At 34.3% G+C, this 27,277-nt stretch overlaps 1 protein-coding gene across 1 annotated transcript in view; it reads left to right on the top strand.

Moving 5' to 3' along the window:
* The first annotated feature begins 3,756 nt into the window (after positions 1 to 3,756).
* The window catches only part of LOC126967528 (uncharacterized), a 65,708-nt gene continuing 42,187 nt past the window's right edge, over positions 3,757 to 27,277 (top strand). Inside the window, exons 1-2 of the mRNA XM_050812037.1 lie at positions 3,757 to 4,097; positions 23,732 to 23,926. Coding sequence (XP_050667994.1) covers positions 23,879 to 23,926 — 48 coding nt within the window. The 5' untranslated portion in view covers positions 3,757 to 4,097; positions 23,732 to 23,878. The remainder of the gene's footprint in view (positions 4,098 to 23,731; positions 23,927 to 27,277) is intronic.

Raw genomic sequence — 27,277 nt, 5'->3', positions numbered from 1 at the left:
GCTTCTTCTCTCTCAGAGCACCATTTGTTTCTGAAGCGGTAGTAGTATCTAGTAGTATAAGAAATGACATCAAAAATAATACTAAAGGAAACAATTTTGAGAAAATAAATGCCTTAATGCCTTTTATTGTTATAGTTAAGCATATTGAATTGCAAAATTGCGGTATCGCGTGATTGCACGTTACTTCTAGGTGTTTAAGCTGACCTAAGTTATTTACAACTGACTACTACTTAGGGCATATCTTATTTCTGTGAAATCCATTCTTATCCATCTCTTTTAATAATAATTTCATGGAATAGGAACTCAAACGGTTACCGGATGGTAAGGTGATTACTTCCATAGACTAACAGCGCTTTCTCACTACATCCGATCCGAATATGATACGTATCCCTGAAAACACGGTCCAAAGTAGTCATAGAACTATTTCTATGGTAGTTTACGCACTAGATCCGGCATCTGTCATCGGATTTCTTTCCGTCAACCGTAGAAATAGTTCTCGACTACTTCGGACCGTATTTTCACGGGTACGGAGCGGATTCGGAATGGACGCAGTGCGAAAGCGCCCTTTAAATAGATTACCGTATAAACGACCCGACAGTCCAATAATGTGTGACACTTTTAATTTGTCAATGTGTGCGTTAGCTAGCAGTTTAATATTTAAATCCCAGGTTATAAATATAATATTAAGAAAGAAGCAAGAAGACGAATACAAAATTTAAATATGAACTGCAGATTCAAAATTTGTATATATATATATATATACACATTTACCTATATATATAGCAGCATTCTTTTTATATATATATATGTATATAGGTAAATGTGTATAATATAGATAGTAGGTATAATATATATTTTAGTGTATTACTATAACATGTATACGTATATATATCTTTTATTATATTTTTAAAATATTTTATATGTATATATGTCACTATTACTTATAAATATTATATTTAATCTTAATTTTTATGCACTAGTTGTATTAAGCGTAGATAACGCAATATTGTTAAAAATCAGCGGAACACGTGGTTTAAAATACATGTATTATTCATTCTTATAACTCATTGTCTACACATGTATTTGTATTTCTGTTTGTGTTTTTCTAATTAAATAAATATTCAAAATACTAACAGTTACAGATAAATAACAATAGATTCGCTTTCCTTTTCTACCTTGCTGTATCTCCATTAGAGGATGTTCTTCTCTACTGCACGCCTTGTCTATTGTAAGTCTATCATTACCGCCTATGCTCTTTTATATCACTAGAGGAGTTGCAAGCTTTTACGAAATTAAAGAACAATCCGTACCCATTTCATTCATAATAATAAATCTCACATCACTATGGTTGCGTCCCATCTCTATTGATAAATCTGCATTGTCTCTGTCTAACTGTCAATGTGTCTGAAAACACAGTTCGCAGGTTTCTTGTATATTTATTAGTCATTTACTAAGTATAATATAGTCTCATCGATTTCATCGACAAATCATTTTCATTAATACAACCCTAAACAGTAGTCAGTTGTAAATAACTTAGGTCAGCTTAAGCATCTAGAAGTAACGTGCAATCACGCGATACCGCAATTTTGCAATTCGATATGCTTAACTACTTATTTGGTCGATAGTAGCTATAGAAAACGTCACCCGAGGTCTTTGCACTACATTTGCTAGGAGCGAATATTAAAAAAAAAAGTGACTACTCGCGCTTCTATGGTTTCGTATGTATTAATTAGTTATTAAGAGTTACCTAATATTAAATTATTAAGTATGGGTTGGGGTGAAAATTATCTTTGAATTTTATATGAAAACCAGACTTTTTTTTTAAAGTTTCTTTACATTTATTCATGGTATATGACGACCCATATAGAACTGTGGTTGGTGGCACTGCCCAATTAAATTGAGGTCCCGGGTTCGAATCCCGGTAGGTCAAACATTTATATGATGAATATGGATAAATGTTTCTGAGTCATGGATGTTTATATGTATAGTAAAGGCATAAAAAGGCATTTATTTTCTCAAAATTGATTCCTTTACAATTCTTTTTGATGTCATTTCTAATAACTACTAGATACTACTACCGCTTCGGAAACAAATGGCGCTCTCAGAGAGAAGAAGCGGCGCAAGAAACTCTCCCAGCATTCTTTTTTTGCGCTCTTTTCAATAAAAATATACAATATTGTACAGTCATTTCTATCGCTATAAAATAATCACAATCTAGTCCCAGACTGTCCGATCATTTAGGTATTCAGCAGTGGAGTAATAGAATTTACGACAGAGCCATTCATTTATAAAACATTTAAATTTATTTATAGATAATGCCTGAACAGTGGCTGGGACTTTATCATAGAAGTGTATACATTTACCCTTAAAGCTATTATGTATCTTATGAAGCCTACTAGAATTAGTTACAAGCAATCCCTTATTTCTAGTGTTATAATAATGAAAATCACTATTAAGAGCAGAAGAATGTATAAAATATATCGTTGTCTTACACCCATAGCACAATGCTATACCTACCTTTGTTTTACTACCCTGTAATTAATATTAGTGATGTATCAGTTTCTATTATAAGCATCTCGGCAATCTAGATAGTTTGATAACGGAATTGTGGCTCCCCTTCCTAGGGGCTTCCTAGTGCGGTGTTTCTGGGACGATGCGACATGGGTGCCTTCAAAAAAAGCGCGTACACCTTCCTTAAACGACGGCAACGCTCCTGTGATTCTTCTGGCGTTGCAAGATAATGTGGGCGGCGGTAATCACTTAAAACCATTAACACCAGGTGACCAGTACGCTCGTTTGTCCTTCTTTTCCATAAAAACGGGCTTAGATCAGAGGGGTCCAGGACTTTTAGTATGTTTGTCTCGTAACTAGTCCAACAAAGTTCCGAAGTCAAACTTTTCGCTGTCGACCATTCCGTCCACACATCCCTCGTGAGCAATCATATAAAAATCATCTTTTGTACGAACGCTGCTAGAACAAAAATGGCAAGTTTGGTAAGATGAGTTTTTTTTCTTCGATGCTACTTTCAAGAATATCCCACTTCAATCTTTGTCCCATCCTTGAGCTATGAATTCTGGAGGCATGAAAGGTCTCATAATGATAAACATAATATAAGCTACCTGCCAGTGAAACTACCGTCCGAATCGATTCAGCCGTTTCTAAGTACCGATAGTACCGTACCTTGATATCTAAGTACCGCCATGGACCATCGACATTGACAATATATTCAGTAATAATATATTATTTTATTATAAATACCTAGACACTTAAATATTATTCATAGACTGAACAATTATTCCAGAGAAAATACCTAATAGGGAATCGAACCCAACTCGATAAAAGTTATTTATTTATACTACTTGACCAGGCAATTCAACCTAGAGGTATTAGATAGGTATCATTCACTCATTTCTGTTATTTTATCCTATGTTTTTAATATTTTATTAAACAGATAAAAATTAATACTTATAAATTGTACGATTTGCCAAAAGTAGAGTGACACGAATCAAGCAGTTATGCAAAAATATCGAGTAAACGAACCTACATATAAAAGAAGTGAACATAAAAGGAAAGGTATTGTATCGAATTAAAGAACTAACACACGAGTGATTAGCCGCGATATCGTCGATAATACCCGCGGTCTATCATAAATTCGTAGCAAAAGAGTCGTGCTGATCAATTCTCGTAGCGCAGGGCGCATGCGCGGGCTTCGGCGCGGCGAAAACCAGCGAGCACGATGCCGTCACTCGTCAGTGCGCGAACCGCCGTCGAAGCAGCGCTGCCCGGAGCCGCCGCTATGGCTGCGCGAACCGAACTGCCCTGACCGCAGCCAACGCCCGCGCCCGATCGCGCGAAACGCCAACTCTTACTCTACTCAATCTCCACCTCAACCGGATGGTTCAAGGGTCGAGTGCTCTCTGTTCCCCACTTCTACCCCCCCTCAAACCTCTACGTGTTATTATTATGTCGCCGATTTGAAAACACTGCTACGCGGAGCCTAAGTTTCAATCCTGTTAGACTCGAAGTACTGGTGTTGCAAGGTCTCTGTGATTACTCCCACGGTGTGTTCCACTTTAGACTGCTCTAATGCCTTGTTGGTTAGTATTATTTCATTTCTATCGACATTATTATTCTGTCTGTAGCTAAAATTTTATTTCTATAAACAATAAAAAAACGATAAGTATTTTTGGTATAGATGAGAAATAAGGTACTCACATTGTGCTGAAAAATAATAAGAATATTGTTGAGTCATAAGACTAAACTTATCTGGTAATATTATTGATTCGCTATTATAAATTATCTCTCCGTACATCTTTCCTTTCAATTTGGGAAGGCATAAATTACGCAGAAAATCCTTGCCTTGTACTTATCTTCAAGTTTAACAAGTAATAATTGGGGACATTTGCTGGCAACAGCTGATGATTTAAATGCAAATCTTTAGTCGTGTCATAATATAATTATGTTGGCTTAGCAATCGCTTCGTAGTAAACCAATATTAGAACTCTAGTAGATATGCTCCTTACTTTATTTTGATTTAAGGGGCATCATTGATAGCAATTTTCTATCCAAAGATATAGAATGTTAAAGGAAAATAGATTGGAGAGCTCTCAATGCCTTCTATATTATAATCGCATATTTATTTTTTTAGATTTCGTTATATTTTTCATTTATTTGCTATTAAATAGGGTGGTACAAATTTGGTCTTGGGCAAAAATTTTATTACAATATAAATTAATTTATTTTATATAACACAAAATTATAATTTTATACAATAAAAAAAAAATAATAAGTCAAGATAAGAATAATCCACTTAGAATCCAATGTCAAAATCCTTTACTCAAAACCTCTTCTATACCTAGAATAAAATGTGTTTTGAAGAAGCCAACTGTGTAAGGATACTTTAAATCTTGAAAAAGGTAACAACTTAAATGAATCAGGGATCTTATTGGAAATTTTCAGGCCCATCCAGAAGCAATTTTTCTGAAATAAAGTGCTATGTGGAACAACTCTAGTCACTAACCTATCAGCTTTCCTAAGTATTCTAGTACTGTGGGTCATATGCATTTGCTGTAAGTATAGCACACTGTGATTTTCCTTTACAAATTTTGCCATCGCGTAAATGTATGGACCGGGCAGTGACAATAATTTCAGTGACTTGAAAAAGGGCTTGCATGAAACGTCAGGCTTAATACCACATACTGATCTGATGCACTTTTTATTTTGATTGATTTAAAGCAAATACACAAGAAATGTTATTTCGTGACATTGAAATTACTATAGAATATTAATCTACTGGCTTCAGTCCGCGACTTCGACCCTATTCAAATAGAACTTCTTTCACACATAGTTTGAAAATAAAATATAAAAAAATATTTTCTAAAGTATCAAAAAGATTTCCAAATAGGTGGCAAAATTATTTCCAGTTATCTAAATAGCTATATATGAAACCGTTAAATTAATTTTATATTTCAAACGAAACTAATATGCATATTTTGTTCGTTCTTATTTTACTGTTATGTCATCTATACATATAAATAAAATTGGAGTATCTGTTTGTAATATTGAAATAACCGTTTTTACTACATATATATACGGTACATACACCAAAATAAATATTTTTTTTACAATTTTTGTCTGTCTGTTTGTTCGGGCTAATCTCTGAAATGGCTGGTACGATTTTCACGGGACCTTTATTGACAGGTAGCTGATGTAACAAGGAATAAACTAGGCTACGTTTATTCTAGGAAAAATCTTTTATTTTAGAAAAATAAAGTAATGTTGCAATGTCCAAGAAACGGTCTAGCTCAAAAATATAATTTATGTGGCAAAACGACGTTTGCCGGGTCAGCTAGTATTTTATATAAAATATGTGTTGACCCGGAAAATGTTGAATGTTTTGCCATATAAATTAAGTATACCTAGTCTTGCCATAAATACTATATAAGTCTGTTTCCAACCAAGGCTGCCTCGTTTGAGCATTATGACCCGGCGCCGAGTCTTGCCGGAAGGACCATTCTTGGTTATTGAACATAGTGTTGTTAGGGGCTTCACTACCTTCTCAAGAATGGTATTTTGAATCTTCATACACTTGTGCCTATGATTTGATTCCTTTTTCACAAAAGTATGGCTCACTGATCAGTCACTCCTTCATAGCTATTACCCCACGGAACCATCACTGAAGTCAGATAGTGCCCACGTTGCACTCTGAGCAATTTATTATCATGATTTACTACTAAATAAATGGAATCAAGGGTAGCTTAAAAATTAATATTATGGTAAATAATTTATAAATGGCGACTACTAAATTTTAAAATTACAGTAGATGCCATCATTTAGTTAATTCAAAAAAAAAAACAAATTTCATATTTCTATATTTGTTAATAAAAATATATACAAAATTACTTATAATCTACTTATTATAGCAATTTACAGTTAAGTCTTATAATATATATGTAGGTATCAGAAAACTTATTTCTACAACCTTATCTACGTGTTGAGGGATAAAACTTTATTATGCTTAGAACTAATACATAAGGTTTGTGGGGGAAATCCAGAAAACTGGGAGACTAATGACTAGAACTTAAAACTAACTAAAAAAGATGGTAAATAAATACATAGATATGTATATACATGTATAATATATAAGTAAACGAGGGGTGTCGGATGGGGGGGAGGATCTTGGATAAGGAAAGGAGGGAAAGGAGATAGGAGGCAAGTTTTGGTCGATATTTAATACTTACAACTAAACCAATTCACAATATTGGTTTTACAATGATTTAGACCTAGCTAGAACTCTGTGTGTGATGTGGTAATGCATGATACAACTTTTTATGCTGAGGCAGTACTCTGTGAGTGACTTACGACTGCAAGTCGACCGGAGTGCGGGGTTTATTCCGTCCTTCAGTCGGCGTTGCCCTCTGTAACTTTCAGATACCTCTTGTAGTTGTCTGTGTTGTTCTAGTGCTGGGATGTTTTTCTTTATATGTAGGCGTTTAAGATTTGAACACGGGTGAGTCCGGTAAATGGTTATAAGGGCTCTATTTTGCACAGTTTTTAGTTTACTACAGTTATTTTGATTTGTGTTAATACATACAGGACTTGCGTATGTCATGACCGGGAGTATGTAGGACAGTATAGTAGACGTTTCTTACTAGTTAAGAAAGTGGAATTTCTATAAAAATGGGTCTTAACAGGCGCAAGGCAGTAAGTGCCCAGTCGAATATAAGTCCTAGGTATATAGCCTGAGTTGTGACTGCCATTCGACCGGGTGGTTATTAATGGGTGGTTTTAGTGAGAGATAGAGTCTATGAGATTTTAAGTTGATTGTTTTTTTTTTGCGCCCAAACAAAGGGAAAGGGCTACTCTCCGGGATAACGTCGGGAGGGAGGTGGTGAATGCTCATGCATTCCAATGCAGCCTAAGTCTGCGTTGGATATGTGGGATTCACGTGAAAACCTAGGTACCTACCCACTAAACACCACCTGCAGTTGGCTTTGGACAGGTACCCTTTAAGCTTTCATAGGAGGCGACCTTCTCTTAGGGAGAGAGTATGGAGTATGCGCGGAGATTTTTGCGATTCTTACCTAATTTAATTTCAATCAAAACTTATACAAATATCATCACCGCGATGTAAACGACTTCTAGCGCCATCTATGTCAATAACCCACAATGTTGTCGCTTGACCGCATTAGGTCACAGAGGGCAAGTGCGATTAACGGAGAAAGGGCTTCCCGTGGCGGCTCACTTAAAAGTCAATAATAAAAACGTAAAGATATTGTGGGCCTCTCTGTTTAACGTACTATTGAAATAGCACGTGCAGACCTCGAGCGTGCCATTATCGTAAGTATGTACAGACCCCAGTTTTAATTGAGTTGATCACAGAGATATCAATATCTGTCTTTTATATTATATTTTATTTATTTATTTATTTGGTTCACCAACAGATTAAATACTTTTAACAGCCTATTAAAATAACAAAATAAGTGTAATTTATGCTTATAATATAATTTAAACGTCTAGATGGAGTCTCTTGCTTTTAGACAACCGATAAAAACAGACCAGGAATATTAGTTTAGTGTGCGTGACAAGCTACGTGTTACACTCGCGATTTGTATGTAGAAAGATAGAGAAAGACATTTTCACAGCTCTCGTAATTAATAAAAAAAAAGTTTAAATTTATTTGTTAAAATCCTTTTAAAATTCTCATTGCTCAATTGTAAAAAAAATCTCATCCGTAAACAGAATTTTTCTTTAACCTGCCTTTGCGTACCGCTTCAGTAGTTGTTTCGATTTTACCACCGTAGGTTCTCTTTTTTAAATTATCAGTTAAGAAATTACTAGGACGTCTCTTATAGGCTGCAAGTCCGAAGTCATCTTTTAAAATACGCGACATGGTCCTAGGTGCTATCTTCATCTCCCGAGAAAAAATATTTTGCTTTCGGACAGGATTTCTTCTGAATTCTTTCCCTTACTGTTTTAAGCAAATTTATCGTACAAACACTACGTAGACGGCCAAATCTTTATCTGTCGCAAACAGAAGAGGTCTCATTGTACCTTTTATTAGCATGGTACACAAAAGTTACTAATACCAAGCGTACGGAGAGTTTTAAAAATTGTATTTGGTTCCATACCTATTGTGTAATGCAATCACAGCGATTCGGTTGTCTTTATAACCCCACTCCATTATAAAATCGGAAATATTGTACAATGTAGTGGCGCCAAAATGAGAAAACTCAATGAACAATCATATAAAAATGACAGATTCCAAAATCAAATTAATTCTTTTGTTTATTTTTAATTGTAACAGTATTTATGGCCAGACTAAGAACATACCCCACGCCTGCTCATTGTATCAATTGTTATATATACCTAAAGGAATGTCATTAACTGAATTATTTGTATTTCGAATATATAGGTATTCCTAAGTCAAAAATATAGGTTCCAGATAAGTAATCACGAACATAATATCATATACTAAAACAATCTCTAAAACACGCTGATACTATGACAGTGCGTATTATGGTCTACTACCTGACCCGACAGACGATGTTCTGTAGATAATAAAAAAAAATACTGTTTTATAGGAATTTGCCTATAATATTTCAAAACATCAAGAGTTATTTCGTAAAAAATGGCTCCCTTTAGTTATAATGAAATTGTTTCACAGCGGAACTGTCAAACCGTGTGTCACTAAATTCTCTGATAGATAATATGTCCATACAAAACAAATATTTAAAATAAAAGTAATTATGAGTCCCAAATCGAAATTAAAACTATTCTATCTCTAAAGTTGGACCAAATTGCACTCCATGAAGTAATCACCATTAAAATTCGTTCATTAGTTTATGAGTCCATCAACAACGTGTCACGTAATTTATATATTATTTTAAGATGTATTATTCCGAACGCTTTATTAATCTTTGCAGTATAACCGACAGAATAAACGGTTCTGTATATATTAGTATAAATTATTGTATATTTTCTATTTAATGCTGTATGTATTTGCTATTTTTGAGTGATTTTGTTTTATTATCACGTATATTTTGCACGCCTCGAACGCGAAGCGGCGTTGCGCGAAGTTGTGCTTTATAACCGACCTGTCAAGGTCACACGATTTCCACTCTTTATAAAGCAGAGACACTAATGAATGATCCTAATACTTTTTTTAAGTTGTCGAATACGTATTCAAAAAAGTTCATTAAAAAAAATTATCGTGGACGTCCATTAGTATGTGGTTCAAAAAAACGGCGTGGTACGGATATCTCAAGAATGACTTGACGAAACGACTTAATTTTTTTTCACTATTTTCAGAATTAAGCAGAGAAGGTTCCTTCGAAAATGACTACTTTAAGCCTTCTATTTTTTTTTTAAATAACGCAGGTGATTCGGTTTTATTCGAAATTTAATTTTAAAAATAGCTTGAGCGTTCGAGGCGTGCTCTTTTTTTTTAAATTATGTTGAATAGTTACGGAACCACGTCGCGAACTGAGTCGCAACGGGCTTCGCTGAATACCAGCGCAATAGGGCATGCTTAAGAATAATACTGAGCGGTACCCATGTTTGCATCACTCGTTCCATTTTTTTTTTCATTAAAATTGCATTGAAAGTTCTTATTAAGGTGACACTAAATGCCAGCGAGCTTGAGCGATATGAGTTCACGGCTGCCGGCCCGCCATCTATGTAACAAAGCCAAAATTTTCAAAATTCTTGCATGGAAAACAGTTTATATGCTTACAGTCCTCGTTATTCACTACTAATCTGAATAAATGAACCTACACAAAAAAGTACAAGCTATTAGAATAACTTTTCTGAGAGTAGTACTAAAAAAATGCGTCATGCCATGCCAAAAAACTTGTTTAACTGCAAAGAAAAGTGGTAGTTAAAAAAGGCTGTGGAGTGTTAACTATAACCAATAGCAAGCATTAGCAACCTACAAATAAGACTTAAGGATATGTATTACAAGATTAAGTAGTGTTCATAGCTCCAAATGCTAATTTTTCACCACAAAACTTGTCTAAAAACACCTTGTTTACGTTTTTTCTGCTAAACCTTCGCCTTAAGAGACTTGGGACTTCTACTAAAATTATCAAACTCAAGCATATTAATTGACTTATTTTTCTCTCCAAACTCATGAAACCCAAGGTTTCGGTTTCATTATTATTTACCCACCATATAAAATAGTGCATTTATTTCAGCCCCGAGTTAATTCGCGACAAACATTTCGTTATGTTTTATTATCATTTGGATTTCCCCAGATAAATTATTGTAAACTATAGACAGAATTTATGCTGCTATGTGTAGTAATGATTATTTTATTGTCTAGTATGTAATTATGTATCCTTCTGCATAACTCATGAATATTTAATCAATTTAGAATACATTGCATTACCATAAAGAGATGTTTGTAATGCGTAATAACACTCGCCAAGTCGTTTGTCAGTCTATTTATTGTTAAGTATATCCGCTATATAAAATTTAATTATTTAAGAGGCTGTTTCACAATGTATCTACAAGTAAAATAGCAAAATGTCATAGGCTAGATAAATTAAACAGATTGTGTTTCACAATCATTACGTCACCGCTATGTTTATTTACTAGATGACTTATAGGCAGGTCGGGTTGTCAATACCTATTATAAATTATACATTGGATGCATCGATTTGTAGTGCTTGAATACATTATTTGTATAAGGATGCTTCGTGAACATGATGGTCGTGATAACTGCCATAATTAGTAATCGCTTCAAACAAATACATTATTAAATAGAACAGGCACCATAAGCAGAACTCGTTCACGAGTGCATGGACCGGCAATGGCTCCCGCCGCACATATTTGAGGGAAGAAGTCGACCCAGTACACGACGCCGCTGCAAGCAATGCCATTTTAGCATACGCAAGATAACTACAACATTATTTAAAAAAAATCTCACAAAGCAAGCCCACCCAAGTATAATACTAAAGTTTTGCCAAGTACAGCCAGCTTAGGCATAGGGCGACTTAGCTAACCGAAGAAAACACGAAAAAGGAAACACAAGAAAACCAGTGATACACATATTTTGAAGTAGATAATGATAGTTCATACAAACCTTGGGCGTACCATAAAATTAATAGTCAAATGAAAATATCAAAATCACTTTATTCATATAGGTCCACGGACGAGTAAAAAAATAGGACTCCGTGTCACCTTACATACAGTGAGGCACCAAAACAAGCCGGTAAACATGTAAATACATAGCCCCACGCATACACTTACACTAATACAAGCCGATCGGCCGCCATTATGAGATTTGCTAGATCAGTTTGCGTCGCAATAAAATATTTGAAAAATGCCGTCGTGGGTTGTGAAAAAGTGTAAAAACAATAATATAAAAGTATTTGTGGATATATGATTATTTAAGGGAGAAACAATTGTGTAACTGGTATACCCCGTAACCGCACACACACTAGCATAAAGGTGCTTCACTTGCTAATATCACAGCGCGGAGTCCTTCTTTTTTTACTAGTCCGTGTGTAGGTCAAGGAAATGGCACTTATGAATGTCAAAAGTTTTCTTTTCTTTTTACCATAACCACCACTTCGGAAAAGGTTGAGCTTTAATGAGAAGAAGTGGCAAGAAACTCATTGCCACTCTCTTAAATCAAAACATTTACAGCTTCCTCATTTTACAAATCATTTCAATAATAAATCAAATACTCGAGTACGAGGAATTAAAAAAGAAAATTAAATGTAAATTGAGTTGACAAGAGTTATTGAGTTCAGTATATGCATCAATCCACACACACCGTATATAAATAAAGATACTATACGAGCATTTTCTTCGAGATTATAAAAAATGTAATAACTTTAAAAACATTATATGAATAAGTAATGAACTATGAATCTACTAGTTAGAGAAGTAGTTAGTTGGAGTTAAACGCCAAAATTATCCATTCAGGTTGGTTGCAGCGTTCACTTATCTCAATTATCTAAAGGCGTTTAATCCCCAAAATTCTCCTGTGTCTCTGAAATTTATAAGACGAGATTTGAAACGAAGTGTTATCTGTTTTATCATAAGATACTGCCAGTGAATACACGTTTCTAGTTTTAATAGAGCTCTTTCACGGAGCTCTGTTTTATGAAACCGTAAACGAGTTTGTAAAACGCAACAGTGCGGAACGAAATATTTCTACAGACAAGTGCTAAGTCTGAAGATACTATAACCTGGGATGATAAACGGGCTCAATATAATATCTTCGAATGTTTAGTAACAAAAGGTTAGTGGATAATATAACTCATAGTTTAGTACGTTAACTTTACAAATGAATAGTTATTATTCTGTTCATTTCAGATAAAGCTGTTAAATATGTCATCTGTAGACGAATTTGTAAACTCATCGGCGTGGCTTATCAAGGTAGTAAAAATAATCTTTATAATTTTGATGATATATTTATAACAGAACGAGGGAATAACATAATAAGGGAATCGATATTCATGTGATGATAGGGATAGAAATTTATGTGGAAAAATATTAGATTTATTAATATAAAAATAGTGTTTTCTTTTGATTAACGCGAGTGTAACACATTTAAATAAAACACTTATAAACGATTAAAACGCTTGTTAATGTAACTGCTTTTATATTAGATTTTTGCGTAAAAGTTACATTTTAATTTTGTTAGTTAACCCGACCTTTCCAGATCTCGTTTTCACGGAGACTGAAATAAAAATATAACTTTTACGTAAATATCTAATGTAAAAACACAGTTACGCGTAAACACGCGTTTTAATCCTTTAAAATTGTTTTATTTAAACATATTAAGTGGGACAGTATGGAGAAATCCTCATTAATAAGACATAGATACACAGAAATTGTATGATTTGGTTCGAAATATAACTATGTATATCCCTTGGGGCTTGGGATGTAACTATATAAAGGCAATATCCATCTTACTACTAGATATATAAAGATATTTCAACCAGAGTGATAGATATAGTAACCGTAGAGTTATGTTTATAAAAAATAATATTGTAACAGTAAAAATACCAAAGAGCAAACGAATTATTAAGCCGTGGATTACTCCCGGTATTCTTAGATGTATAAATAACAGAAATAAATTACAAAGGCAGTCAAAACATGATCCTCATAACGAAATATTAAAAATAACATATAGTAGATACAGAAACTATGTAAATAACTTAATAAAAAAACTAAAAAGGCAATACGAAAGAGATCTCATTGCAAAATCTGTCGCTAACAATAAATTACTCTGGAGAAATATAAAAAACATCACATACTCAAGTAAAACTAAGTCTAAGAGCACAGAGTTACTAAACACCAAATCTTCACCTTATGAATCAGCAAATTTCGTAAACAAGTTCTTTGCAGACATTGGTAAGCAACTTGCAGAACATATAGATCCTACGCCATTGCACATTTTCAATAATCTAATTAATAATACAGTCACTCAATTAAACTCTTTCGTACTTCTTGAAACAGACCTTAACGAAGTAGATATTGTGTTAAAGAGTCTTAAAGAGAATATATACTGCACTAGTTGAATCCATCCTAACCTACTGCATTCCAGTGTGGGGAGGTGCTGCAAAAATAAAGTTTTTAGACATTGAGCGCTCGCAACGAGCATTGATTAAGGCCATGTATTTCAAACGTTACAGATATTCTACAGAACAACTTTACCTTGAGTGCGGTTTACTCTCTGTGAGGAAACTGTTTCTGAAACATGTTTTAATCAAAAAACATAAAGAAGTACCATATCTCGTAAATAATAAACAAAGTAGGAGGCAACCTAACGTAACTAAAGTCCCTCGAACAAAAACAAAGTTTGCTAGCGCACAATACAATAGTCTCTCAGCTCAAATTTACAATAAAATAAATAAAAAACTACATATCCACTCAAAACAATATAACGATTGTAAAAAAATCGTAGAGAAGTGGTTAAAGTCTCTCGACTATGAGGCAACGGAGATTTTACTTAAACAACTTAAATAATGTACAGAGTATAATAACTTATCCAATGTTTACATAGATCAGACAGAAAATATTCCACACGCACTTAACATATATACACGCACACAACACTCACAAAAACACACAGTATCGCACGCACACACACACTCACACATAGTTACACATATTTATCATTTAGGTTTATAATAATAAAAAGTGACTTACATGTTCGATAAGAATTAAAAATCGTAATTGTAAATCTTTGTCGCTGTAATTGTTAAGGTGTTCAAAAGTAACTTTCCAAATATTTAAATTGTTAATTTATATTCATTTCATAACCTTTTTAAATTTATATTCATTTCATAACTTTATTATTATTTCACCACCATGTCAATAAAACTTTTGTTAAATATAACACATTGCTGAATTGGAAGAGCGGAGACACCTGGTACAGGCATTATTTGCTTAAAAGGTGACTCCGGCCACTAGCTGCTGTAAACTATGATTTTAAGAGAAATAAATTATTATATTATATTATTATATTATTAAAATTATTATTATATTATATTATTATATAATTATTATTATATTATATATGTTATTCGCACGAATGTATGCAAGGAGGTGAATTTGTTTGAAAACATGTTTAGTTCAGATCGTAAACATTGGTTAACTACATAAATAGACTCGGTTGTAAAATCTGGCACTCGAACGCTTTCAGGGGCACTTAAGATAAAACTTTTAAGAATTTTTCGTAATTGTCTATACATCTATACATATATGTAAATAAAATTGGAGTGTCTGTTTGTAATATTGAAATAACCGTTTTACTACATGTATATGAATATATATACGGTACATACACCAAAATATTTTTTTTTTTAAATTTTGTCCGTCCGTCTGCCTGTTCGTTCCGTCTAATCTCTGATAAATGAAATCTAATTTGAATGGCTAGACCGATTTTGACGGGGCATTTATTGGCAGGTAGCTGATGCAATAAGGAGTAACTTAGGCTACGTTTATGTAAGAAAAAATCTTTTATTTTAGAAAAATAAAGTAAGATAAAGAAAAATGTTGCAATGTCCAAGAAACTCTAAACATAATTTATATGGCGAAACAAAGACAGCTAGTATTTTATATAAACGAAACATTTAAACTGAGTTTTGAAAAGCTCCGTAGGGTAACGTAGTGCTTGTCTGTTAGGGGGTTTTATTTCACTAACTATTACAATATGTTCAATGAAAACAAAAATGGAGTATTACACAATGGCCGACATGCAAATTTTAAAATATTTCTTATATGAAAACAAAAGCAGTGCATGCAGCTTGAGGGTGTTTGGGCATTATATATATTCTGCACGCAGACTATTTAATTTTTTACATTTGCATATCAAAGTCCGTTTACCAATTATTGTTGTTGCAATATGTTATGCTTAGATCATTCATACGTCTAGACTCTAGATAGACAGTGACAGCTGTCAAAATGTCGAAAGAATTGAGGTTGACAGTTGACGATTAAGATCTATTCGAGCAATGCGCGCACACTAACACGAAATGACACATAAATCTCAATTGTAAGACGTAGCGTGTCACGCACACTAAAGGACACTGATATTCCTTGGTTTTACGAATATTAGTTTCAAAAATGCCAAACTCGTTCTGTATCGGCTGAGTCCACTAAAATTTCTAATTTCTAGACCACGAGTTTATGTATAATGATTTCTAGATCTGCTTTTTATTGCTATAGCTGTGTTTCTTTTAATTTTTAGCCCTAATTAAACGGCACGGTGAATGAAACTAACCTTATGTCTCTCCACGCAACTGACCAAGAAATCGCAGTATAACATAATATATTGCATAAAAAAATATTAATAACCTTATAAGATAAGACAAGTATGGCGAAACAGTTGTTTATTATGCGGTATATATATTATAAATATTTATAGTATAACTAGCTTTTACCCGCGACTTCGTACCTATTGATAGGTTTTAAGTCAGTGCCAAGCCCTAAACAAAATTAAGTTTAATAATATAAACTGCTTACTTACTGTAATTATTTAGGTTGTCTGGCCACGCGTGTCTGTCCGCTTGGATTGTTTTGTTCTAGACGAAGCTATCCCGCTCAAAGTCACGCGTGGCGAGTGTAGGCCTTTAATACATTTGGCTTGGCACCGACTTATAGCAATAAAAGTACAATATTGTATATTTTATTAAAAAGAGTGCAAAAAAAATAGAATGCTGGGAGAGTTTCACCACAAAACTTGTCTAAAAACACCTTGTTTGCATGTTTTCTGTTTACCCTTCGCCTTAAGTGTCAGAAGTAAAAACATAGCTTAGGCGCTAAGGAGAAAGGACCATCGCAGACTCTGCACCACCAATTTAGTATCATTTACACAAAATGTAAATATTTAAAAAAATATGTAATGAATATAATATGGCCATTTAAAATTGAATAAATAATACAAAACTTGCGGATAACAAAATGTGAAATAAAAGTAACTCAACCCTTCTCGTCGATTTCTTATTTCTCAGGCGGCCATTTGCATTACTTTCTACGCATAAGCGATCAACAAAATGACTTAAATTGGTAGTAAAAAACTTGGTAGTAAAAAAATCCTGTTGAATAGTAAATCACATATTATTATTTCAATAATTTTTATTAAATATGTATATTGTATGGCAAATATATCTATACAACTTGAAACGATAATAGCATCGACAGCCGAATAGAAGATGTCGATAGAAGGTGTCGTATAGAAGGTGTCGTTGAGAATATCGTAAAAGTGACGTTTGATTATTTGTCAAACTCGAATATTCGTCTCTGACATTTTCAACTTAGAGTAGGGTTAAGACTGATAATATCGAAAAAATGTTTCGTTCGTTCAATCATCGTTTCGACATTGAACACGATGTTACTAAGAGTAGAATTCGACACGACTAATGCCACGATATATCGAATATCGATTTTAGGAGTAGGCCCCCAGACTGTGTCCGATGGTTCGTCCGCACCAAACCCGGTCTTGTATTTAGATTTCTCTTTCGTTATTATGCACTGTATAAGTATACTAGCTGACTCAGCAAATTTTGTATTGCCGATATTAAAATCGCGATACTAAAGTAACTGTTGATCGTAGATGGGTGAAAATTTGAAGTTGTATGTATTTTTTAATGCTGACTCATAATCAAAAAAATTAAAAAAAAAATGTTAAAAATATTAAAAAAAAAATTCGTGTGGACCCTTAACATTTAGGGGGGTGAAAAATAGATGTTGTCCGATTCTCAGGCCTACCCAATATGCACTCAAAATTTCATGAGAATCGGTCAAGCCGTTTCGGAGGAGTTCAAAGTTTAACACCATGACACGAGAATTTTATATATTAGAGATATTAGATACTATACTACATAATAATTCGGTAGAGAAATGACCTTACAAACACTCAAAAATCATACAGGCGGGCTGTTAAACTCCTCCTCCGAAAATACCTACGAATTTATGTCCACCTCTGTTTTGAAAGTTGGTTAGTAAAATTGAAGTTAGAGGAGGAGCCAGCCGTGACATCAAAAACATGCATACAACTTGGATGCATAGTCTGTCTGTCTGTTTGTTCTCGCTTACCTATTGACAGGATTCACCAGAGGGAGGCGCCTTTGCACAGGATGCCGGCTAGATGGATACCACAACGGCGCCTATTTCTGCCATGAAGCAGTAATGTGTAAACATTACTGTGTTTTCGTCTGAAGGGAGCCGAAGCAAGTGAAATTACTGGGCAAATGAGACTTAACATCTTATGTCTCAAGGTGACAAGCGCAATTGTAGTGCCGCTCAGAATTTTTGGGTTTTTCAAGAATCCTGAACGGCACTGCATTGTAATGGGCAGGGCGCATCAATTACTATCAGCTGAACGTCCTGCTCGTCTCGTCCCTTATTGTAATAAAAAAAAATTACTGACAAACAGGTAATGAATATATAAAACTGCGTCTTCATTTATAATTAGGTACAATTAATAACGAGGACACGCATGTTTTAATCTCATCTTTGACCTTAATATACTTTGACATGGAAACATTTCTACTTAAAATAGCTTTTTAGCTTTGGGCTTGGTGAGTTATTTCATGAACTGATCACAGTTCTTTCAACTAAACAAACCGCAACAGAAAAGGTAATAATTTATTTGGTTAAAAAGCATCTATATATGAAGAACACCTAAACAAAATATTTCATCCTAAAGCTATAGAAGAAGAAAATTCTTTAATAGAAATCAACAGTTATAATGAATGTGAAATAAAACTCGTTACAACAAAACAAAGTTGCAAAGAGATTAAGCACCGAAAACAAAACAAACTCTGTTTTGTGAAGTTCTACAAAACCTTCCACGTAAATCTATTGTTAAACTTTTCACGCTTATAAACGGTTCGCTTATACTTCAAATTAAAAAATAAATGTACGTCAGAAATAAGGAGATCCGTAGGAGAACCAAAGTTACTTACACAGTCCAGATGTTTGCGAAACTGACAGATGGCCGTTAGGGCATTAAACTCCTCGAATGGTGACAACGTACCAGAAGAGGTAGTGTTGATAGGCCCTTCACACGATGGACCGATGATCTACTCAGGATCGCCGAAATAGGTTGGACAGCATAGGACCGATCGTTGTGGCGATCTTTGGAGGAGGCCTTTGTTCAAGAGTGGACGTCTTCCGACTGAAAAGATTATGTAGATACGTGACATGCGGAAAGTGGCTGACGTTATTATGCTACTAAAGGCCGAAAAGCCACCACAATGACCAATTTCGTAATTACTCGTCATTTAAATTCTTGAATAACTGTTCTACAAGCGGTCTTTTTAGTCAGTGTGGTGAAAACAGAGTAATATAGTTCAGTGAACAGTGGAAGTAACATACAATGAGAGAACACAGGAACATATTGTCTTCCAATAAGAAACTTGCTAATGGATACGTTCTAAGTTTTACTTTACTTAGTAAATTAAGGTATAATTAAATTACTCCTAAGCCTGAGGCTAGATTGTAATTTAAATGAAACATTTTAGTTTTATTATAAAAAGCAACAAAAAATATTATTTACATAGCTATTTCTGCACAAATCTTTGCAAAGTACTCTCCAAACGTCGGGATAAATGATAATGTTAATTGTCAGAAATAGTGGATGAGTCTTAACTCAGTTTTAACTCTAAGAAGAATTGCGTATGATGAAGAAAAAAGTTTTAAATTTTCATAGATCGGTAAACCTAAGCCGCCTAAAGTTTTAAAAGTAAAAACCATAATCCTTACCTACGTTTTTGGTATAGAGACGTGATGTATTGTAATGTGTAAGTAAATTTTTTTCATGATAAACCTGGCGGGCCCAGTGTAACTTTTGCCATTGTAGTTAGGCCAAATAACTATTGCTATGGTTATTTGACATTAAAATTAGTACCAACCTTCAGTTATAATATTAATCGAATATTTTTTAGGTATTATATTAAGATATTATATGTATTTAGTATATTTTTAGTAATTGTAATATTATATAATCATATGCAAAATCTGAGTGATGTCACTTTATTATGAAGTTGGTAGTTTCGTATTGGGTACTTCTTGTTGGGGCTGTCGAAAGTATCGGACGTGCTGGCACCCAACTGCCCTATTGACATAAATTATTTAGTGTTACTTGTATTTAGTTGTGATTATAGTGAAATAATTGAATATATATTCTATTCAAGTGGTTCGTAAAAGTGTTTTTATTATACAATAATGTACAGTCATACACCATTGATATATCTTGAAGAAAAAATAATTAAATTATATAATAAAACAGTTTGCAAACTTAGGTACATCCAACCTAATGTTAATTCAATAAATTTATTGAACGCGTTAGATGAGATTAATTAATCTCATCTAACGCGTAACCTCGGGACATTGAAACTGCATACTGTATATAGGTATTTAAATATAATTCAGAGATTAGATAGTCGACATCTCATTACGGATAACACTGGCGCGGAACTAAACAGTTTAAATATGACCTGTTTTATAAAACTCATTCAGTAACGAGCTCATTCATATCTATGTCAACTGAAACTAGGAATACATGCAATTTGGAGCACCGAGCCTTTATTCAATTCATGCTAAAGAAATTGAAATAAATTAAATGAGATTTCTAGAATGATCTGTTCAGCAAATTTATCACTCATACTAAAAAAATAAGGCAAAATAAAACGAATTAAAATTCTTAAATATATGGATACAAAATAACACGATTTTGCTTATACGACTATAGCAGTTATGACACTATATCACACCTAAGGTCGAGTCAAGAATACATATAACTTAATAATAAAGCTATAGAGCAAAAGTAAATGTGGCGCGGCGAGTAAAAGTGAAAAAATTAGTGTGGCGCAGCGTCTGAAAGAGAAAAAGGAAGTGTGGCGTTGCTGAGTGAAAGAGAAAAAGTAAGTGTGGCGCGGTGAGTGAAAGAATAAAAGTAAGTGTGGTGCGGTGAGAGAAATACTAATTGTGCATACGGGAAGCCCTCATTAAAATTAGCTATTTGAAAAAGTATTCAGTAGAAACGCTCTATAATTTCTGAATAACTTTCTCCCACTATAATTTTAAATAAGCAATCGATAGATCTCGACAAGAGCTAACCAATGATTCACGAGGACAGTCGTAGCTTCTCCAGATCATAATGAATTCTAACCGGAAATTATTTGAGGCGGAGAAAACATGTCAAAATGGGGTTCCTCCTACCATCAACTCAGTAATACACAATCCACACACAATGTAACGATTTAGTTTATTATTTAGCTATCGAGCGGTATAATCATACTTAGGATTTGGATGACAGACATGTTAATACAATGCCCAACTGTATCCTCTTATTTTGTTATCATTGCTTTCCTGAACTGCCTTCCATTATCATGGAAAGTGTAAAAATGGATATGCCATGTCAAAACTAGATAGACGATGCATATATTTAAAGTGGCATAATTATTTAATTGATAGAAAGAGTAACATTATAGTAAACATTAGTATTTTAGAACTATCTTAACAAACTTAACTGTTACTTAAATATTTCTCACCAAAAATTTTACTAAAAATAAGCTAAACACATACAAATGTGCAAACAGGAAACTACATTAATTTGCAAAACTATCTAAAGACAAAAATATTAAAATTGTATAGACTTTATCAATTATAAAAAAGTTGGTTTATTAGTTCAATTTTAAGAGCACTACCACTAAGCCATATTTTTAATTGCGAAATTCATCCCTCATCATGTTGACCTCATTGTTTTTCTACAACCGCGGCTTTTGCGAGGATCTTCTTGTCTCGCGCAGCCATTTTATGGAATTAACAACCGGCTGCAGTTTTCCGATCACATACGACTTAGGGACCTTCAAGCGGCTGGCAACGCATCTCTTGACCCCTGGTGTTGCACACGTCATTAGCGGTTGCCTCACAACACGTGAGTCTCTTAGCCGTTTACCCCTTCCAAATTAGACTTTCTGAATTCGGACTTCCGAATGTAAGCATTTGTTCTATTATAAAAAAATGCTCGTTTCGTTTCGATCGCATTTCGAGAAACCACCGAATACCGAAAGTAAAAGTAGCCTAATTAGGTTACTTTGTCTGCGTATAATTCGTATCGCCCTTGGGATCTATGAAAAATATATAATGACGAAAAGGGTACATGATTTTCCATAGCTCTGACAACTTGTGTGGGAATTTTCATGAAGGTAGGTCGCTAAGGTAAATATAGGCGTTACAAACTCGCAAAATTCATTATTTTAACATTACCTAGGGATATAATAATTGAATAAAAGATTTTAGCTGAGCTTTCTAATAATTGTTATGAATATGATAAATTATTAGAAAATTTATTAAATTGGGCGTTATTTTGCGGCAATCTATAATTATCAAATTATTATGAGTTAGTTAATATAAGTGTTATTTCTTTATCCAATCGCGGGTGAACTGAGAACTGTCGTCCCAGAGTTCGGCGAGTCAATATCTCTTGAACGACGCCGCACCCAAATATGTCCCATAATAAAATGTAAAACGGCCTTCGCAAAACGTCAATATGATGCTCTCTCCTCTAAGCTTTACAATAAGATTCATGAGAAGACTTTTATCTACACACTAAGCAATTGTGAGGTAAAAAAGGAAACCACCACTTATCTTAAACAATTATCATATTCAGAAACGGAAAGTCTACTGTAACCTACTCACTAAGAATTACACACACACACACACACACACACACACACATACATTCACATTTAATTTTTATTTTTTAAATTTGTTTCGTTTGTCATTGTCATTTGTCGAGGAATCACTGACCCCGAAGATACAGTTTTAACTAGTTTCGGGGTCAGAGGTCTTTTAATATCACGGCAAAACCAAATTTTCAATGTTCAATGTATTGTTACAATTAGCGATAAAAAGATGTAAATAATTGGTATTATGTAATAAATATTGTACATTTAGTAATTTAAGTTATTTGCAGTGAGTGTAAAAGAAAATGAAATAAAGTATTATTATTATTATTATCTCCGGATGGATGCCTCTATGAAGTTAAAAATAAATTTAAATTCAAATATTTTTATTCAAGATAGGATATAGGTAATACCACTGCAAGTCACAAACTACCAACCATTCGACACTCTCATCTACATTTTTGACATTTGGTACGGGAATTTTTATATATTTCGTTTTCATGCTATTAAACGTCAGATAAAATGTCGTTTAGTTTTGTTTGTTGTCTTTTCACTTTAAGTATCAGTGAAGTGTCACCCGCAAACAATATACAACCTTGTGTTTTTTTCTATAAGGTTGGGAAGATCATTTATTATTTATTTATTTGACGACCTGTATAGCCGAGTGGTTAGCGATCCTACCTACTAAGCTAGAGGTCCCGGGATCGAATCCCGGCAGGTACAAGCATTTATATGATGAATATGGATGTTTGTTTCCGAGTCATGGATGTTTAAATGTATTTATGTATGTTTATATGAATTTATGTATGTTTAAGTAAGTATATTGTATTAAATATATCATTGTCTTGTAACCCATAACACAGGCTATATATGCTTAACTTGGGGCAAGATAATTTGTGTAAAAAGTGTGTCAATATTATTTATATAGATAAGGAAGAGGAACGGTCCGAAAATGGACCCTTGTGGTACACCAGTGTGGTAATCTTAGCGGAACTCACACTAATTGAGATAACTCATTTGGATTATTAATTGACGCGTGCCGTTTTACCGTTTCATGTTGGTGTCGGTGTCGCCAGGTGTCGGGCGCTGCGCGCGGTCGCGAGCGGCTCGCGCCCCATGCGGCAGACGCCCATGGAGGTCGGCTAGCGACGCGCGCGCACCCGGCCCCACCGCGTCCGTCCCCGCCCCGCCGCTCGCTCTCCCCGCCCCGCGCCGACGAGGCCATGGAACTCGCGGACGTGCCGCGACACAGACCCCTCGCCTTCGATAAGGTAACAAACACTACTGCTATTTTCTTATAGGAGTGCTTAATGACCAGTGGGAGACTCGTTTGTGTGCAAACGAGCCTGCGGGTTAGATTATGGGTGAGGTGCCCATAATCTAGCCGGCAATCAATCAGGTAGGATTCACCACCATACACCTGTGGGAGGCTCCTTTGCACAGGATGCCGGCTAGATTGTGGGCACCTCAACGGTGGGGTTTTTCTGTCGTGAACACTGGTTCACATTACTGAATGTGTAAGCATTATTGTGTTTCGGTCTGAAGGGTGCCGTAGCTACTGTAATTACTGGGCAAATGAGACTTAACATCTTATGCCTCAAGATGACGAGCGCAATTGTAGTGCCGCTCAGAATTTTAGGGTTTTCAAGAATCAGCTGAACGCCCTGCTCGTCTCTTCCCTTATAGTTATAAAAAAATGATTGATAAGGAATCACAGGAGCATTGTCAGCCGTTGTCGTTGCCGTTTAAGGTACCCATATCGTATCGTCCTGGAATCACCATACAATTTTATTATAATATTATCTGCATACAATACATAAATATAATCTTAGAAAAATAACGCTTAGAAGGTGAGTAGGCCCAAGCGAAATGCAGCAGTTTGTGTTCAATGTGGTCGTCTTATGACCACATAAGTTTCCCGCCGCGTCAGTGTCATTCTGTCAACTTACAGGACAATAAGTGCGCGAAATTTAATTGAAAAATGACTTACTGTGGAAAGGGTGTCACAAAGCGTCTTATAATAAAAATTATGATAAGAAAATCACATTTCACACCTAAATACTATTTCACAACTTTTAATTTAAGCTAATACGTTCGTCAAAACAGCAAAATATTTTGTAAGCAAAACAGACGCCATTAAAAAATATATCGCCAGCTATGAAAGTACTATATACCCCGAGTTCCTCCGCTGGGATAGCTTTTTGTGTTTATTGGTATATAGATATTGATAGGAGGCTATAATGTACGACGCCACATGATGTTATAAGTATTCAAAGTCAAATAATTTTAATTCAATTAGGCTTAAACTAAGCTCTTTAAATAGTCACTATAAATATTTGTTTTAAATTACTGAATTTACCATATGTTCGGAAAAAGTTGAGCTCGTGAAAACATTAACGGCCACTCTTTTTAACCGATTTAAAAAAAGGAGGATGTTCTCAATACCTCGGTATGTTTTTGAAGTGAAACTTCTTTATCGATGTATGAGAGATATTTTATTGCAAATCGTCACGATTTTCGGTTACGCGCCATTTTGTTTTTTTTTAAATCCAAGATGGCCGCGCGCAAAATTATTATTTCAACATTATGGATATCGTATCCGAGGTTCTCTAGGGTGCAGAGAACGAATTTGGGATCATTTTTTGAAATCCAAGATGGCCGCCGCGCAAATTTATGATTTCAACAATATTGATATCGATTTCGAGGTTGTTGAGGGTGCAGAGAACGAATTTGGCATCATTTTTGAAATCCAAGATGGTCGCCGTGCAAAATTTTGATTTGAACAACATGGATATCGTATCCGAGGTTCACGAGGGTGCAAAGAACGAATTTGGGATAATTTTTTAAATCGAAGATGGCTGCGGTGATAAATTATTTTGGGGCTATAGCCCGTATGCGGTGGTGGTTAGATTGTCAGACGTACCAAATAATACCTGCATATTATTTATCGCATTACATTAACCGTTATATTCGATTTCCATCTTGCAACTGTATTGCGTATCTGTGGATGGAATAGAATAATATTAAAATCACGATACAGAAATAGGTGTTGATCTCAGATGGGTAAAAGTTTGAAGTTGTATGTATTTTTTAATGCTGAATCATAATAAAATAAAAATTAAAAAATTGTCAAAAAAATATATTTAGGGGTGGGTGACCCTTATCATTTAGGGGTATGAAAAATAGATGTTGGACGATTATCAGATCGACCCGATATACACACAAATTTTCAAACAAATTGGTTAAGCCGTTTCGGAGGAGTTTGTAAACAAACACCAGGGTACGAGAATTTTATAATACAAGATAATAAGCGCACCAAAAAAAGAAGCGTTGTCGATTAAGGCGACACTAAATGCCGGTGACCTTGAGCGATATGAGTTCACGACTCCTATGTAACAGAGCCAATATTTTAAGAATTCTTGCGTCGAAAATGTAGATAATATTTTAACAGGCGCAAACAGTTTAATTACTTACAATCCTCATTATTGATCACTAATCTGAATAACCTACACAAAAAGAGTAAAAGCTATAGAAACAACTTTTATCATAGTAGTATACTAAACAAATGCATCATGCCGAGAAAAAAGTTGTTTAACTGCAAAGAAAACTGGTAGTTCATAATAGCTCTGGAGTGTTAACTTTAACCAACAGCAAGCATTAGCAACCTACAAGTAAGACTTAAGGATATGTGTAACAGGATAAAGTAGTGTTCATAGCTCCAAATGCTATATTTTCACCACAGAACTTGTCTAAAAACACCTTGATTGCGTGTTTTCTGTCTGATGTCTCACTGCAATCGCTAGACAGCACAAATACATAGTCACTATTACAACAAATAATAAAAACTAAGATGGCGAATTCTAAGATGAAAAAAAAATGTTTTACAAAAGTATTTAAAACTTCCGTTAGATAAATTTAAGCTTCAAATTAAGGAAATTTTAATGAACAAAATAATAAGATAAAATGTATGGATAATATGAAAACTGTAAAGAAGGATAAAACTTGCTGAGTTTCTTGCCGGTTCTTGCCAGAACAAGGCCTCCTGGTAGTCTCTTGAACCGATTGCATCAAACATGACTTTCGTAAGCGTACAAAATTGTACCTAAATGAATAAAAAACATATCATTACTAGCTGCCCCGACAGACGTTGTTCTGTAGATAATAAAAAAAAATACTGTTTTATAGGAATTTGCCAATAATATTTCAAAACATCAAGAATTATTTCGTAAAAAATGCTCCGTTGTTATAATGAAATTGTTTCACAGCGGAACTGTCAAACCGTGCGTCACTAAATTCTCTCATAGAAAATATGTCCATACAAAACAAATATTGAAAATAATAATAATTATGGGTCCCAAATCGAAATAAAAACTATCCTATCTCTCAAGTTGGACCAAACTGCACTCCATGGAGTAATCGCCATTGAAATCCGTTCCTTAGTTTAGGAGTCCATCGCGGACAAACAATGTGTCACGTAATTTATATATATTAAGATATATCATTCTATATCTTTTTTCTTAAGACAGTAAGGGTCGAGACGAGCCTGACGTTCAGATGATGGTAATTGATACTTTCTGCCCATTACAATACAGTCCTGCTCAGGATTCTTGAAAAACCCAAAA

This window comes from Leptidea sinapis, chromosome 13 (assembly GCF_905404315.1).
Source record: "Leptidea sinapis chromosome 13, ilLepSina1.1, whole genome shotgun sequence".
Lineage (NCBI taxonomy): Eukaryota > Metazoa > Arthropoda > Insecta > Lepidoptera > Pieridae > Leptidea > Leptidea sinapis.
Note: the sequence above shows the minus strand (reverse complement) of the source record. Positions and strands in the feature narration are given on the sequence as shown.